The 17452-nt window shown below is 47.4% G+C and overlaps 1 protein-coding gene across 1 annotated transcript; it reads left to right on the forward strand.

The window, feature by feature from the left end:
• The first annotated feature begins 5448 nt into the window (after positions 1-5448).
• On the forward strand, positions 5449-17413 carry PLK1 (polo-like kinase 1). Its single transcript, XM_008568267.1, has 10 exons — positions 5449-5938; positions 6686-6854; positions 7619-7763; positions 8774-8867; positions 10266-10485; positions 14634-14789; positions 15986-16063; positions 16262-16416; positions 16521-16703; positions 16916-17413. Exons 1-10 carry the CDS (start codon positions 5531-5533, stop codon positions 17120-17122), a joined length of 1815 nt encoding a protein of 604 aa, XP_008566489.1. The 5' UTR covers positions 5449-5530; the 3' UTR covers positions 17123-17413.
• The last annotated feature ends 39 nt before the right edge of the window (positions 17414-17452 follow it).

The following is a 17452-nucleotide window of genomic DNA, read 5'->3' on the forward strand; positions in this document are numbered from 1 at the left end:
CATGAATTTGAACGATACTGTTTTTTGGTAGGGAGTGAGTGAGTGAGTGAATAAACATGTCTGGGATTTAGGGACTGCCAAACTGACAGTGAAGGCCCGAGAGGCAGTGTGCAGGTGGTGTGCTTGGGAGTCAGCAGAGCTGGGTTGGAATTCAAGCTTTACTGCCTCCTGGCTGTATAACCTTTGGTAAGTAACCCAAGGTAAATGAGATCATCTCTCAGAAGCTCTTAGTTTAGCCTTGTTTCTGGTAAATGCTCAGTAAGGGTTCACTATTAGTATTGTTATTATTGATACTCAGTAGATAGATTGTATTAATACACCATAATTGCAACTACATAAAATTGAAACTCCATGTTGACAAGGACTGGAAGAATATGAAAAAATGAACACAGCTAATTAAAGGACATAAGGGAATTAGGGACATTTTCCTAAATGCTTCATCATTTTTTAATAGATGTTTCTAAATGGAGCAAGTAAAACATACACGCAGTGGGGCCCCAACAGGCCTTTGAATGTGTGAATATAAAACACTCTAACTTGTTTTTATTGGTTGATTCCATTGCTTAAAAATCCTGCCTTATGATATGGATACCCTAGGTTGGGGTTGGAGAAGTGTTCCTAGAGGGGGGCCTGTGCAGAAAAGATTTACAGTGCAGGCTTGTAATGTTAATCCTATCAATGCTGAATTTACTGCTAGGGGTTTGATTAAATTTTCAATGTGTGAAAAGGAAATCTTTTTTAAAACATGGCTTTATATTTTGTGTCTGTTGCATCTGGATATATGAGAAAATAGATTTAAAATGCTATATGCTTGTAATTTCATAAATGAAAAAAGGTTTCAGTGGGATACAATTTTCTTGCCTTTTTGTCACCAGTGGATAGGTTATAATTAAATTCTTTGGGTACTGGAACTAGAATGAGTCTCTGTAACAGATGATTTTTGCTGTGGTTTGTGCCTGTTAGAGCCTCTGGAAGGAGGGAGACATGAAAAGAGAGGCAATCTCTAGATGGAACTACACATTTGGAATTTGAAAAAGCAGTTAAGTTGCTAATGAGCCCGTGTTGAAATCAAATGTCTGACCCTTAGAGGCTGATGATTTTCTAGTCTGATGTGTATATTTTTGAGTTGGTCAATTTGGACTCTAGGACTGAGAAGATAAAAAGAAAGCCTTGCTTGTGACTTGGACTTGGACTACAGTTGTCTGGCACTTACACATGCTTTCGCTGCCACTGAGGAAAAGTTGCTGGCTAGTTTGGAATCCTGAATTCACAGATCCTAATTGCCTGGACCTAACTAAACTGAAACCTGCTACTGTCTGCTGTGGGCTGTTGGAGCCTCAGCACAAGCTAGGCTGAACTGAAAGCAGGCACAGGCTCCAGGAACAGTACTCAGATTCTGGGACCGTTGGAAATTTAGGACCCCCTCCGTGGAGCTCTAAACTGTGAAAACATCCTGCATGCTGGCTGGACCATCTGGGTCATATACAAATGCCCGTGGGAAAGGGCTTATTCTCTGATCTAAAATCAAGCTGCTCATGGGCTCTTTGTCTCTAATGCAGAGGCTAATTGCATTCCCAACTTGCGATCCCCTCCAAAAGCTGTAAGTTGGAGGAGGGCACATCACAGGGACTGTGACTGCTTTTTTTTTTTTTTTTCCTGCACCACGCTCAGCCAGTGAGCGCACCGGCCATCCCTATGTAGGATCCGAACCTGCACTCTCCCGAGTGAGCCACGGGGCTGGCCCTGTGACTGCTTTTGACAGATCAACTCTGGACCTTCTCTGGGGTTGTTTCACTGCTACTGACTCATATTCAGCTTTCTGGATTAGTTGCAGCTTGCCACAATGGACTGATAGCCTGACTTAATTTCCCTCCCTTTTCTCCTAGTACACACATCTTAGTAAGGTAGGTTGACTATTAAAATGTAGCTGTCCTCAGAAAGAGATTGGTCTTTTCTAGACTGCGCACTGGATAAATAATCAGGACAAAAAGGGTAGAAGCTTATGTAAACTCATTTTGAAATTTTGGATAATTCAGGATTTCATCCTTTTTTCATTTGCTAGTGTTACTGAAACAAAATATCACAAACTGCATTGCTTAAACAACAGAAGTTTATTTTCTTACAGTTCTGGAGGCTAGAAGTCCAAGAGCAAGGTGTCAAGAGGCTTTGTTTCTCCTGAGACCTCTCTCCTTGGCTTGCATATGGCTGCCTTCTTGTTGTGTCCTCATGTAGTCCCTCTGTCAGTGTGTCTGGGTCTTAATCTCCTCTTTTTATAAGGACACCAGTCATATTGGATTAGGGGCTACCCTAACAGCCCCCACTTTAACTCAATCACCTCTTTAAAGACCTGTCTCCAAATATAGTCACATTCCAAGGTACTGGTGGTTAGGAATTCAACATGTGAACTTGAGAGAGGGACACAGTTGAGCCCGTAACACATCATTACCAATTCCTGAATATGTCTTCTGGTCAAGTTGTGTAAAAATGCTTATCTGCAGAAATGCTTTTGTGCCTCTTGCATACAACCGTTCCAGGTAAAAGACCCGAGAGATGACTGAAAAATGTAAAGATAAGATTATTGAACGGGGCACACTGATTTTGTGACATTTGAGAAAAAATAAAAACCTGGCATCTGGGGAGGCTTGATCTTTGTTCTTCAGAACTATTCCTAGATGTTTTCTCCTCTTCCTGAAGAAAAATGCCCAGTGCTGCCTTTCCACCTGCTGTGAGTGTTTTGTGTTCAGACTGCTGTCAAGAGATGGGGGCCTAGCTCCAGCACTTCCATGAAGAAAACCTTCAAATGTAATCCACACTCATGAGCTGAATAAACTTGTATCATGAACGAGCAAAAGTGTTTGGAACTTACTGCCTTCACACAGTCCCTCGGAAACTAAGGACACTAGGACTTTTGAGACAGGACTGGAAATGCTCCAGCAGGAGGCCCTATGGTAGTAGGCTACACTGGGGGGCTCTGTTAACCTGTACTGCCTGACTAATGTATGTCCTGCTTGGGGTGCCCTAACTGTAAATTCTTTGTTTCCATGGGTACCACCTGTGCCCTCTGGGATTGTACTTCTGTATGTGACCCTAACTATCACGACACTACCAGGAAGTCAGGTCAGTTTCAACTTTACTGGCCGTAGTTGTGCTGTGTCTGAATTGATGCCTCAGGTCAGGTAAATGGTTCATACAGAAACTTGAGGAGTAAGCTACTTAGCTTAGCTTTCTAAGATGGACTTTTATGGTTAGTGGGATTTATTCTGACTGGCTAAATCGAGGACCCCTAACAGGAATAACTGAGGTTCATACTGCAGATTGATTTCACCTTTTTGCCTGGGGTCCTACTGAGGATAATTTTGCTGTAAAGAAGCCTTAGTCAAGGGAATGGGTTGTGCAGAAAAGAGATAATATACCAGGCCTGAGATTATTATCCTTAGGCCTGTTTGCAAGGTTGGCCCATGGTTGGCATCTGGGAGCTTAGATTTCTGTAGGGTTCTCACCATTCGCTAAATAAGAGTGGCTCAAAGTGCCTAAACTCTTTGTGCAAACAATGTGGTTTATGCTGAACACCTGCTTTCCTTCTGGAAGTCTGGAATTTTGGTTGGTGTTAGGCAGAGGATGATGACCTGACCAGCTCCCAATAAAAATCCTGGGTTCAGAGTCTCTAATGAGCTTTCTTGTTATACAACATTTCACATGGGTTGTTCCAATTCGTTGCTGGAGCAATTAAGTGTGTCCTTTGTGACTGCACTGGGAAGACTCTGGGAAGCACGTGCCTAGTTTCCTCTGGACTTTGCCCCATGCACTTTTTGCCTTTGCTGGTTTTGCTTCATAGCCTTTTGCTGTAATAAATTATAGCTGTGAGTATGACTATATGCTGAGTCCTGTCACTCTCATAGTAAATCATGAAACTGGGAAGTGTTGTTAGGGACCCATACAGGACATAAGGGGGACTTCTGGGGTGTTGGCAGTGTTTTTCTCAGTCTGGGTGTATTCAGTTTGTGGAAATTCTTAAGCTGTACAATTATATGTACATTTTTCCTGTAAATATATTCAATTTCAATTAAAAGTTAAAATAGAAAATTGCATGCCATGGAGATAAAAATAACTTAATTAAAAAAAAAACCTTCCTTTTATTCAGCAAACATTTTAGTAATACCCCTTTTTACCAACGCATTGTGCTGGGAGTTTGGGAAATGGGGTGGAAAAGAGCATCATCATCGTCTCTCAGCCTAATTGGGAGGTGGGTAAAGAGATGCTTACAATTTGGCTGATGTTTTGCTGGAATCTATCAAAGACTTCATAGGCTGCTAAGGGGGCACGGAGAAGGAGCTTCTAACCTGGGTGTTTTGCCTTTCCAGGGTGGCTACACAAGTGCCTACAGAAGCCAGACAGGCAAATGGGGAAAGGAAGTAGCTGCAAACTATGGCAAACTGGTAGAGTGTGTAGACCTAGAATTTCTAGAGCTGTTTTTTCAGGAAAAGCCACAAATCTGAATTTTTAGGTGAGCTCTCTTTTTAAATGCTGTAAATGAATTCAATTGTTGAAAAGTGGAAGGCCAAACAAAACACACACACCCCACCTTCCAGGGCCCACCCTCCCTGACAAATTTGGCCATGACCTGACAGTTTGGTAGGCATTCTTCCAACCAGCCATCACTCCCTCTGACCAAAAAATTGAGTGTCCACTATTTCGGCACTGGGAAATGCAGCAGTGAGCGAGCCAGAGAGCTTTCTTGCATCTTGTGGGGCTCTGGTATGGTGCTTCTCAAACTTCGGTGTGTGTAGGAATCACCTGGGCAGTCTTGTTGAAAGGCATATTCTGACTTGGGAGGTTAGGGGTAGGGCCAGAAAAGTTGCTTTGCCGTTCTAACAAGCTCCCAGGTGCTGCTGGTTTCTGGACCGTCCCTTGCGTAGTTGCTTTATAATACAGAGGGGCTCAGGAGCAGCTGTTATTAGGAGGAGGGAGGCTAGGGGACTTGCTATGAAGGTGCTTTTGCCTAACAAGCATCTTGTTTTTACTTAAATTTTAATTTATTTGGGGTGGCTTCGCAGAGAGCTGATGACTTCAGCTGCTACCTCCTGGCGCTGCTCTTGCACAGCTTACATTCTGGAAGGCCCGGGGGGGTGCGGTGGAGGAAGGTCAGGAAAGGCTGCCCGGAGGAGCAACTGCGGGAGCTTCCGCGGCCGCCGGAGAAAGGGAGGAACCCGGTGCGAATTCCGCGTCTTCTGGGACTGGGTCTCGGCCTCCCTACGCCGGGTGTGGCTTACCCGGGTGTCCCACGTGCCCGCCGCCCGTGGCGCTTGTCAATCACGTCTCTCCACCGGCCGGTCCGGGTTTAAAGGCGCCGCGGTGCGGGCGCTCCCATGGTGCCGCGCGGCGGGCGGGTTTGGATTTTAAATCCCCGCGGCCAATCAGGGGCGCGCAGGCTTTTGTAACGTTCCCAGCGCTGCGTTTGAATTCGGGGAGCAGCGAAGCTGTACCGAGCCTCTGCCCAACCCCTCCTGGTCCGCCGAGCAACTCCTGGAGCATGAGTGCTGCGGAGACTGCAGGGAAACTGACGCGGGCACCGGCCGACACGGGGAAAGCCGGCGGCCCCGGAGTCGCGGCTCCCGGGGCCCCGGCTGCAGCTCCGCCGGCGAAGGAGATCCCGGAGGTTCTACTGGACCCACGCAGCCAGCGGCGCTATGTCCGCGGCCGCTTTTTGGGCAAGGGTGGCTTTGCCAAGTGCTTCGAGATCTCCGACGCGGACACCAAGGAGGTGTTCGCGGGCAAGATCGTGCCTAAGTCTTTGCTGCTCAAGCCGCACCAGAAGGAGAAGATGTCCATGGAGATATCCATTCACCGCAGCCTCGCCCACCAGCACGTCGTAGGCTTCCACGGCTTTTTCGAGGACAACGACTTCGTGTTCGTGGTGTTGGAGCTCTGCCGCCGGAGGGTGAGTTGGACTGCCTGGGGGCCGGGGTTGGGGCGCCCGGACCCGGAGCTGCTGGGAAGGAGTTTCCAGGAAAGGGGTGCCCGAGACTTGGAGCTGCTAGAGTAGGAGTGCTGGGAACCTCGAGCTAGGGATGGGGAAGGTTTCTGGTAAAAGGTGCTTAGCACTTGGAAGTGCTAGGGAAAGGGGTTCCCGGTAAGTGGAGGCGGAGTCATGTTGCTGCAGGGGAAAGCAGCTCCTGGACTCGAGGTGTTGGCTGGGGTGGGGGTGGGGGTGGTAATGTACACTAGGGACCTGACACGAATCCTGGGTTAAGGGTGCCGTGGACCCGGAGCTTACAGAGGGGGCCTGGGTCAGGGAGGGGGTGTTCGGAGCCAGTATTCAGAGCTTCCGGGGAAGAGAGGGGTCAGGAAAGGGATCTGCTGCTGGGAGGAGGCTCGGGGAGTGAATACTGGAGCCTCCGAGCTTTCGGAGTGGGACCGAAAGAAGGGTCCCAGGTAAGAGAGAGAGCTAGTAGGGGAGGGGGTGCTGGGAATGGTTGTGTTCAGTGTTAGGGCAGAGTCCGGATCCCGGTTATCCTAGGGAAGGAATTGGGGGTTGGAGTGGGGAAGAAGAGATATCTGCCAAGACTCCTCCTTCATCTTCCTGGGGAGTCCACGGTCCAGTCCTGGGCTGCCTCTCCCTTGTACCCCTCCTTTCCCTTCCTCTTTGAGCCTCAATACCGCCTCCTCATTTCTCCCCCCACCCCAGTCGCTCCTGGAGCTGCACAAGAGGAGGAAGGCGCTGACCGAGCCCGAGGCCCGATACTACCTGCGGCAGATCGTTCTGGGCTGCCAGTACCTGCACCGAAACCGGGTTATTCACCGCGACCTCAAGCTGGGCAACCTCTTCCTGAACGAGGATCTGGAGGTGAAAATAGGTGAGGTGCTGGGCCTGCAGGGGTGCTTGACACCACTACAAGAGGTAGGAATGAGGAAGAGGCTGGGAGAAAGGGGGAAGAAAGGAAATAGGAAGGAGACAGGGAGGGAGGAAGAGGATGGTGGGAAGTCTGGGCTGCTGATTGCCTCTAGAATTCTCTCTTTAGTCCAGAAGTTTAAAACAAAGCGCACAAGTCAGTATCTTGCCTGCAGGTGCATTATTTCCGTACCTCAACCCCGTATTTTTTTTTTTAAAGAATTTGAATTTGTTTTCATTTTTTAAATTGGGAGGATTGACGTAAAAATTTGGATTTGGAGCACTTTTTAAACAGTTGACTCTCCAGCAATACAGGGGCAGCATTCCCTTAGGACAGCTTCTTGGTAGGCTGAAAAGCAGCTGTTCCCTTGAGATTCCATCTGGATTGCCACAGCCCCCACCCCTCACTGTTATGCTTCACAGACTTGCCAAGTAGCAGTCTTGGAGGTTCTTTGCTTGAAAGCATTTGAGTTTTGCTATCTCTGTTGACTCCCTTTTAGAAGCATAGCCCTCCGTTCTAAGGGGAGGGGTGAGAAGGGTCACTTGGAGCATCTCCCTGGGGCTAGCATGGTGGTAGGATTCCTGGGCAAGCCTTGCTGCACATAAGGAGGAGAAGCTTCTGTGATCAAATGACCCTGACTCTTGATGGTCAAACCAGACCCAGCTGTCTGCATTGACAGATGGCAGAGGCTGGCATCTGAGTACCCCCTCTTCCTCCCTCTGTCCCAGGGGATTTTGGACTGGCAACCAAAGTCGAATATGATGGGGAGCGGAAGAAGACCCTGTGCGGGACTCCTAATTACATAGCTCCCGAGGTGCTGAGCAAGAAAGGGCACAGTTTCGAGGTGGATGTGTGGTCCATTGGGTGCATCATGTAAGTTGGGAGTTGTCTCAGGACCTACCAGCCTCAGCAGGAGCACTTTAGGACCTCTCATCCAGCTGCCCTTGTCCTGTGGACCTTTCCGCCTCACAAAAAGGCTGCTCCAGAGGGCTGGTTGTCCCAGAATAAAGTCTAATCTTCCTGTCTTTCCTTGTCGCTCTGGTGAATCCTGTAGGATTCCTGTAGCCTGGGCCATGGGTCCAGCGAAGGAGAAGGAAAGGTCTCTCAACCTAATCTAGCCCCTTGCTAGAGTGGTCCACAGACCAGTATTATCACCACCTGGGAACTTGTTAGAAATGCAGACTCTCAAAATCCAGACTGCTTACTGGATCAGAATCTGGATTTTTAACAAGATCCCTGGGTGGTTCCCATGCTCAGTAGAGTTTTAGAAACACTGATCAGCATTGCGTGGGAGAAATTAGACCAGGAGTTATAGCTGGCTGGACGAGGTGACTGTGGTCTCACTGGATCAAGACTATCAGAGGAGGGTGGTGGCAGGCAGAAGCTTGGGCCTTTTTGGGCATTATCTTTTCTGTTATTTTTGGTCTGCATACTGGAGAGTTAGAAATGACTTGTATCAATGGCTTTCATACTTCTTTGCAATGGAGCTTTTTCCAAATAAAAACTTTAACCCTTAATTATGGAACTACTAACTGTGGAGCTGCTTCTGTAGGAGCAGGTAACCCACCCACTTTGATCTGTTTTGTATGGCCAGCAACCTCTGACACCCTTGCACAGAGTCCTAGAATACCGCAGGCTATAGTTGAAAAGTCACAGGCCTGTAAGAATCTGGGTCTCATCACCTGTGTTCTACTGAGGGCTCATCCCACCCAGTGTCCTGGCTCCTGGGGCTGCTAAGTGGACTCAGGGATTGTCTTCAGGGGCCGCAGAGTCAGACTGGGTGTCCAAAGGATCCCTGCCTTTCATTCTGGCCCCAAGATGATTCCTCCTGTGTCTGGGTTTTGGCTGGGAGCCTTGAGCCAAATCCCACCTTGTGCTTACAGGTATACCTTGTTAGTGGGCAAACCACCTTTTGAGACCTCTTGCCTAAAAGAGACCTACCTCCGGATCAAGAAGAATGAATACAGTATTCCCAAGGTGACTAATAATACTTTATTTTTCTTTCCCAAAAGCTATTTACTGAGCCCAGCTACATCCTGGGGGCAGAGATAGGTCAATCCCACCCCTAGGACAGCTACGGAGCTTTAGAGAGCCTATATCTGAAGTTGCATACAGAATTTGACACATATGTATACATAAGCATTTTTTCTAGGGGAAGAGAGTTTGCAGATTCTCAAAAGATTGGGTGGATAACCCAAAATATGAGTAAAAAGCAGAAAAAGGGAAGGGGGAGAGAGTAGGAGGCAGAAGTGCTTAAGCTCTGGAAATGGACTGTCTTAATCCTAATGCACTGTGCCACTTAGCAGCCAGAGCACATGGGGCAAATGGCCTGAATCTTCTGAACCATAGTCTCCCATCTATAAAATGGAGTTACTGCCTTGGAGTACCTCATAGAGTGTCTTGTGTACAGTAAGTGCTCACAGAATCGTGAACCACTGTGAATCTCTGGGCGTACCAGTGGCAAAATGGTGTGAATTTCCACAGCCACCCGCATAAATGCATTTAAGGGAATAGCCAGTTCCTGGGGAAGCCACTTTCTAGTGTAGTATTCTTGTGTGGAGCCAAGAGCACTGTTACCATAAGGACAGACACAGTAAATCTGTCACAAAGTGTCAGTTTGCTGTCAGAGAAACAGAGCATGGAATGGCTTAAGGCAACTAGACTGCCGGGATGTGAGTGCTGGCTCCACCACTTATTAGGGTTGTACTCTTAGGCAAGGCCTTTACCCTCTCTGTGCCTGTTTCCTTATCTGCAAAAGAGTGGTGTTCATAGGGATCCCCACCTTTAGATGTTTTTGTGAGGGCTAAATGAGTTAAATACAGAGAGTACGTAGAGCCCTTTTCCAGCACGTAGGAAGTGCAAAGTTAATGCAAGGCAGTGACTGTGTGTCTGACCTGTGCTAGTTTATATCCCATTGAATCTTCTCAGTGGGGCTCCAAGCTCAGTGCTATATCCCCATTTTACAGATGCAGATACAAAGGCCCTAGAAAGTGTGGGTTACCTGTCACAGTTGGTGTTAAGGACAGAACTGGGATTTAAATCCAGGTCTTTAGGGCCTCCAAACCTGTGTTTTCAAGTGCTACTCTAGTGGTGAGCAAATTTAAGTATGCAAGGGCAGGTTCAGGAAAAAAGTAACCCCAAATTAATCTTGAGGCTCAAGGGGAAGGAGAAATGAGCATTCTCACAATTTAGGTTGACAATTGTTGACTCAGTAAAGCCGAGAGTGGAGAACCTGGCACTGGGTATAGCCACTGAGCCATGGTGTATGTGAGACTAGGGGGCTGTGTGTGGGCTGGGGGCCTTTGTGGCACTGCTGCTGTATTCTCGGGGCCCCCCTGCACATCCTGCTTATGGCTCTCCCGCTCTCTGCTCCAGCACATCAACCCCGTGGCTGCCTCCCTCATCCAGAAGATGCTTCAGACGGATCCCTCTGCCCGCCCAACCATTAACGAGCTGCTTGATGACAAGTTCTTTACTTCTGGCTACATCCCTGCCCGTCTCCCCATCACTTGCCTCACCATTCCACCCAGGTTTTCAATCGCTCCCAGCAGTCTGGACCCCAGCAACCGGAAGCCTCTCACAGTCCTCAATAAAGGTAAAATAAAGGTCTGGATAGGACAGCAGACCCCCAGAGAGAGCCCAGGTTTTAGGTGTGTGTGTGGCTTACTTCCTAGCCCCCAGAGCTCAGATGTGGGGTAGGACAGGCCCCTATCCTTGAATCCATGGTCCTCGTGCCCTCTGCCTTGTCAGGAAAGATAGACCTTACCATGGCTGATCAATTCTTTGGGCTCAAGAAGAAAATGGACTGAACACCTAGCTTGAAAAATTTTTCTGATTGCTTAAAAAAATTCCTAATATCATTCTTGCATGGTTCATTGAAAAAATATGAAAAATTTCAAGTGTACACACAGAGCATAATGCAATGGACCCTGACAGTTATCAAGATTTTATCACATTCACTTCATCTATCCTTTTTGTTCCTTTGAGATATTTTTGAAGTTAACACCAGGTATCTTGCCATTTTATCCCTATAAATTTCAGTATGTATACCTTTAAAAAGATAGACATTTTCTGGGGCCGGCCCAGTGGCGCACTGCTACAGTGCGCCGCTTGGGAGTGTGGCGGCGCTCCCGCCGAGGGTTCGGATCCCACATACAGACCGGCCGCTCACTGGCTGAGCGAGGTGCGGGCGCAACACCGAGGGTTGCGATCCCGTTGCCGGCCCGGTACAGGCGCGACACTGAGGGTTGTGATCCGTTGCCGGTCACAAAAAAAAAATGACATTTCCTTATAAATCTATAAAACCACATGCCATTGCTTAGACTGTCATTTCTTCTAGGTTTCTTCAGAGGACAGAATTAGGAAATATATATTTTTGGGGGGAAGAAAACCTTCAGTTATGGTTTTTTTCTTTTTTTTAATTTGGCAGCTGGCTGGTCTGGAGATCCAAATCCTTGACCTTTGATGTTATCAACACCATGCTCTAACCAACGGAGCTAACTGTCCAGCTCTATGATATTCTGATTCGTGTTTTTTAACATATTATTTTGATATTATTTCAAGCTTATGAAAAAATAGAAGAATAGACCAAAAATTCCTGTAAACCCCCTTTACCCAGATACCCCAATTAACATTTTTTTCACATTCGCTTTATCAACCTTTCTCTCTATATGTTCTTTTCTGAACCATTTGAGAATAAGTTGTATATGTCCTCTTCTTCAGTGTATATGTCCTAAAAATAAGTTCAGGAAATTTAACATTGATACAATATTGTCTTATAGCAATCTTTTTCTCCACTGTGGACTTACTGCTTTTCTTTTGGTAATTTTTTTTTAAAAAATTTCTTGAGTTACAGCATGCCAAGATCTTTTGGTAATTTTTAAGTGTGTGATTCAGATGTAATTTTAATGGATGTTTACTTCTTTGATTTTACACTTGTACTTATTTTCTCTTAAACTGAAAGTCTTGTTTCCTTACATTCATATACTTATTATTATTTTTTTTTTTTAAAAAAAGATGACCAGTAAGGGGACCTCAACCCCTGACTTGGTGTTGTCAGCACCACACACTCTCCCAAGTGAGCCATGGACTGGCCCTGTATACTTAAAATTTTTAACACATACTAGTTCCCGTTATTAAATGATGTTTTATTTTCTTGCAGTTCTATTTGTCCTTAAAATATATTTCACTAAGGATAGATAAGTTTTTAAAAAAATCACTTGAAATACTTTTTTCCTCTGTGGATATATCACTAATTTCATATAAACTTAAGTTTATTTGTTTTAGTTAGTTTTCTGTTTTGGGGAATTACTTGTTTTTTGTTTTTTAACTTTATTTTGGAATAATTTTAGGCTTATATAGACAATTTGCCAAAAAAAAAAAAAAAAAAGAGTTCCCATATACCCTTCACCCAGCTTCCCCTGAAGTCAGCATCTTGCATAACCATAGAAGAATCATCAAAACTAAAATATTAACCTTGGGATGATGCTCTTGATGGGCCCCAGGCTTCCCTTGGACTTCATCAGTTTTTTCCACCAATATCCCTTTTCCATGCCAGGATTCAGTTCGGGACCCCACGTGGTATTTAGTTGTCATGTCTCCTCAGTCTCTTCCACCCTGTGATAGGACCTTGGTCTTTCTGTGTCTTTCATGACCTTGACTCTTTTGAAGAGCACTGGTAGGTTCTTTTTTTTTCTTTCTTTCTTTTTTTTAAAAAAGATGACCAGTAAGGGGATCTCAACCCTTGACTTGGTGTTGTCAGCACCATGCTCAGCCAGTGAGCCAACTGGCCATCCCTATATAGGATCCGAACCCGTGGCCTTGGTGTTATCAGCACCGCACTCTCCCGAGTGAGCCATGGGCTGGCCCTGGTAGGTTATTTTCTATAATGCCCTTCAGTTTGGATTTGCTGTTTCCTCATGAGTCCATTGAGGTTCTGCATTTTCGTCAAGAATATGCAGAAGGGTGTGTCCTTTTCAGTGTGTCATATCAGGGACACATGTTGACTTTTCTTTCTATTGATAATGTTAATCTTGATCACTCAGTTGAGGTGGCATCCAATGGCTTTCTCCACTGCGAAGTTACAATTTTTCCCTCTGTAATTAATAAACGTCTTGCAGGGAACTACTTTGAGATTATCCTGTTTCTCCTCAAACTGCTGCCCGCTAATTCTGGCATCCATGGGTGGATCTTGCTTGCAACAGTTATTAACTGTGGTATTCTAATGGCGAGTTTTCACTTTTCCTCGCTCCTCCTACATTTATTAATTGGAATTCTTCTGTAAGGAAGAGCTGTCCCTTCTCTCCCATTTACTTATTATTATTATTTTTTTTTTGTCCTTTTTGAGACCGGCCGCACTGCGCTCAGCCAGTGAGCGCTGTGAGCGCACCGGTCATCCCTATATAGGATCCGAACCCGCGGCAGGAGCGCCGCTGCACTCCAGTGCCGCACTCTCCCGAGTGCGCCACAGGCTCAGCCCCCATTTACTTATTTATGTCAGTAACGGACTCATGGATATTTATTTTATTCTTTGGGCTGGAATGTCATACTGTTATTTTAAGGATTACTTTTTTGCATTTGCTTTTAATTTTTGAAAATGTAGCATTAAAAAAAACCTGTTATGGAAAATTTCAAACTTACCCAGAGGTAGAGAGAACTTCCTGGTCCCCTAAGTTCATCCATTTTCAATAGTTACCAACATTTGGCCCCATTTGGTTCATTTATTTACCTCCCCTGCCTTTATGTTAGAGTTTTAAAAGCGAATCCGTAATATAAAACTTAAGTCCCTATCACAGCATAGTTTTTCTTCATTGAAAACTTATTTTTTTTTTTTCCTTTTTGTCTTTTTTCATGTCCGGCAACGGATCGCAACCCTCAGTGTCACGCCCGTACCGGACCGGGACCGGCAACGGGATCGCAACCCTCGGTGTTGTGTCCCGCACCTCGCTCAGCCAGTGAGCGGGAACCGGTCTGTATGTGGGATCCGAACCCTCGGCGGGAGTGCCACCGCGCTCCCAAGTGCTGCACTGTAGCAGTGCGCCACCGGGCCGGCCCCATTGAAAACTTATTTTAAGAAAAATTTTATATTACACAAGGAGATCTAGCACATGTTGGTGGGGGATAAAGTTAAATATTTAAGCATAAAGACAGTAAAAACCATCCATGCTTCTACTGCCCAAATATAATCGATGTTGAAATTTCAGACTCTTTTGGTTAGGGTGGGAAAATCTCTTATGTTTTTATTTATTTATTTATTTTATTTTGGTTTTGGTGGCTGGCCAGTACGGGGATTCAAACCTGTGACCTTGGTGTTACAAGGCTTCACTCTAACCAACTCAGCTAACTGGCCAGCCCCATGTTTTCATTTAAATGCCTGCTGAATCCATCCTGTTGGTGAGCTGTGATTTACTCAGCTCTCTCATCTCTGTCGGTGCTGGAGATGCTTTTAATTCTTTGCTTGAAGCCGGGCTGCTGGCGTCAAGCTGCTTCCCTGAGTGACAGGTGGTGTCCTGCAGGGCCATGCCATTGGGTCAGAGGCCTGAGCATCTGAAGCTCTGGCCTTGCAGTGAGTACCGTGCTGCTGCTCTAATAACTTGGCATTGACTCAGTTTCCCTAAAACAATAGTAGCTAGGAGTTTTTCTCTGGGAAGAGTGCCAGCTGTGGCAGGGAGTCCTGTGTCCTTCTCAACACCCATCCCCCCTCCCCATTTTTGTGCCCAAGTAATGACTGTGTCACCTTCCTAGGCATGGGGAACCCTCTGTCTGAGTGTCCCCGGGAAAAAGAGGAACCAGTGGTTCGGGAGACAGGTGAGGCGGTCGAGTGCCACCTTGGCGACATGCTGCAGCAGCTCCACAGCGTCAATGCCTCCAAGCCTTCAGAGCGAGGGCTGGTGAGGCAAGGTGGGTACTGGGGGCTCTGGGTGGGGGAGGTTTGCCTGGGCACTTGGAGAAGGCAGGGGAAGTCTCAGCCAACAGAGTGTTGGAGACTTATCCAGGTCTCTGCCTCCACAAGCCCTTTGATTCCCCTATTTCCTGTAAATCAAAATCCAAATGAGTTAGGCTGACCTCCAAGGCCCTCCATGTTGGGGCTCCTGCCTTCTTTTCCGGCTCCATCTCTTACTCCACAAGTGCTCCACCTTGCAGCACCTTGATAAGCCATCTCCACACGCCTGTACACACTGCTCGTTCTGCTCAGTCAGTTCCTACTGACCTTTCCAGACGGTTGAAATAACAGACCTACACATGCTCCAGCCTCGGCTTCTGCTCATCCTGCTCTCCTCTTGAAGGCACTTCCTCCAGACATCTGCATGGCTCACACTGTCAAGTGTCTGCTCCAGTGTCACCTCCATGAGTCCCCACTGATAGCACTTCTCACCCCCTTACCTGCTTTACCATTAATTCTCTGCAACACTTCTTTTTCTTTTCTTTTTTTTTGAAGATGACTGGTAAGGGGATCTTAACCTCTGACTTGGTGTTGTCAGCACCACGCTCTCCCAAGTGAGCCATGGGCCAGCCTTCCCACAACACTTCTCACCCAGCATATTACAACATTTCCTTCTCTGTTTATTGTATTTAAAATAAGGGAGTTGTTGCATGCACTGAACATAACGTACTGATGTACGGTATTTGGAACTGTCTGTCTTCTCGCAGTTTCCTAATCACTCCAAACTGGAAAACTAGATAATATCAGCCACTGACTGTTACCATGATACAAGTAACTTACTTATTTTGTCCATACTCATTGTGATTAGTCTTTGTCTCTATAACTAGCGTGTAAGCTTCATGAAGTCTGGGGGTTTTGTCTCTTGCTGCCTGTACTACGACAGTGCCTGGCACACAGTAGGCCATTGATAAACGGGTCAATGGAAAAAAGGGACGGGGTGAGTGGGACTCAGTGTGCTGTGTCGTAACTTTCTGCTTAAACATCTGCTGCTGCTTGTCTGAGCTTGTTTGCAGCAGAAGCCCTGCTTTGCTCCTCTTGGTGTCCCAGAAATCTTGACTGAGCCCAGTGCTCAGCAAACTTCCCTGTTGTGGGCTGCATGAATAGGCCAGAGGGGAAGAGCCTGGTACTGATCAGTTGTCTGTTTCTATCCCAGAGGAGGCCGAGGATCCCGCCTGCATCCCCATCTTCTGGGTCAGCAAGTGGGTGGACTATTCAGACAAGTATGGCCTCGGTAGGTTTCTTCCAGAATGGATGGGTGGCTCTGGTACAGCCAAGTGACCCTTTAATGTGGTACAGGCTCTGGCCCTTTTTGGCTCCCAAGTCCCCTTCTCTCTACACTCCTATCTCCATCCCAAGGCCTCTCAGTTCCAGTCCCAGTGCCCCTCCACCCTTACTCCCCCTTTCTGAGGTCTCTCTCCACTACTGCTAGGGTATCAGCTGTGTGACAACAGTGTGGGGGTGCTCTTCAATGACTCGACACGCCTTATCCTCTACAACGACGGCGACAGCTTGCAGTACATAGAGCGTGATGGCACCGAGTCCTACCTCACCGTTAGTTCCCATCCCAACTCCTTGATGAAGAAGGTGAGTGCTGGCTGGCCCATGGGGCTTGGTGGTGCTGGGAGTGGAACTTGTGCCAGACAGGGGCAGACTGTAACTCTGGAGTCCCTCCCCAACTTTTCAACCAGATCACCCTCCTTAAGTATTTCCGCAATTACATGAGCGAACACTTGCTGAAGGCGGGTGCCAATATCACGCCTCGGGAGGGCGATGAGCTGGCCCGGCTGCCCTACCTGCGCACCTGGTTCCGCACCCGCAGTGCCATCATCCTGCACCTCAGCAATGGCACCGTGCAGATCAACTTCTTCCAGGTGAGCCGGAGGCGAACCCAGGGCAGGAGAGAGTTGGGGCGGGCTGTCTGTGCCTGGCAGTGGCACATGGGTTGGGTGGGTGGGAGGTGTGGGCACCTGTGCTTGGTGGTAGGAAGGGAGTAAAGTGGGGGGCCTGCCTTCCCGTCAGCTGGGGTATCTTCCTCTCCACCGCACCCCCCACGTACACAATCCCTTCCCTTCTCCCCCTATAGGACCACACCAAACTCATACTGTGCCCACTGATGGCAGCCGTGACCTACATCGATGAGAAGCGGGACTTCCGCACATACCGCCTGAGCCTCCTCGAGGAGTTCGGCTGCTGCAAGGAGCTGGCCAGCCGGCTCCGCTACGCCCGCACCATGGTGGATAAGCTGCTGAGCTCACGCTCGGCCTCCAACCGCCTCAAGGCCTCCGCCTAGGCCTCCCTCCCTCCTGGACTGCTGCCCCTTACCTCCCACAGCTCCTGGGGCCTGCACTGTTAGCTCCCATGGTGCTGTTTGTATAATATGCCCCCAGCCCTGGGGGCTGGGCAGAGAGCTCCATCACCCTCGCGGGCAGGGGTTGCTGTGTGAATTATTTTTGTACATGTTCAGGTGTGGGTTCTCTTCCCCTTCCCTCAACCGCACCACATGGATTGTACAGAATATTTCTATTGAATTCCGGACTGTCCTTTCCTTGGCTTTATGCACATTAAACGTATGTGAATCTTCTTTTTCTTCTTTTGTTCCCTGAGGGGTGCCTGGGTTCCG

This window comes from Galeopterus variegatus, unplaced genomic scaffold (assembly GCF_000696425.1).
Source record: "Galeopterus variegatus unplaced genomic scaffold, G_variegatus-3.0.2 Scaffold391, whole genome shotgun sequence".
Lineage (NCBI taxonomy): Eukaryota > Metazoa > Chordata > Mammalia > Dermoptera > Cynocephalidae > Galeopterus > Galeopterus variegatus.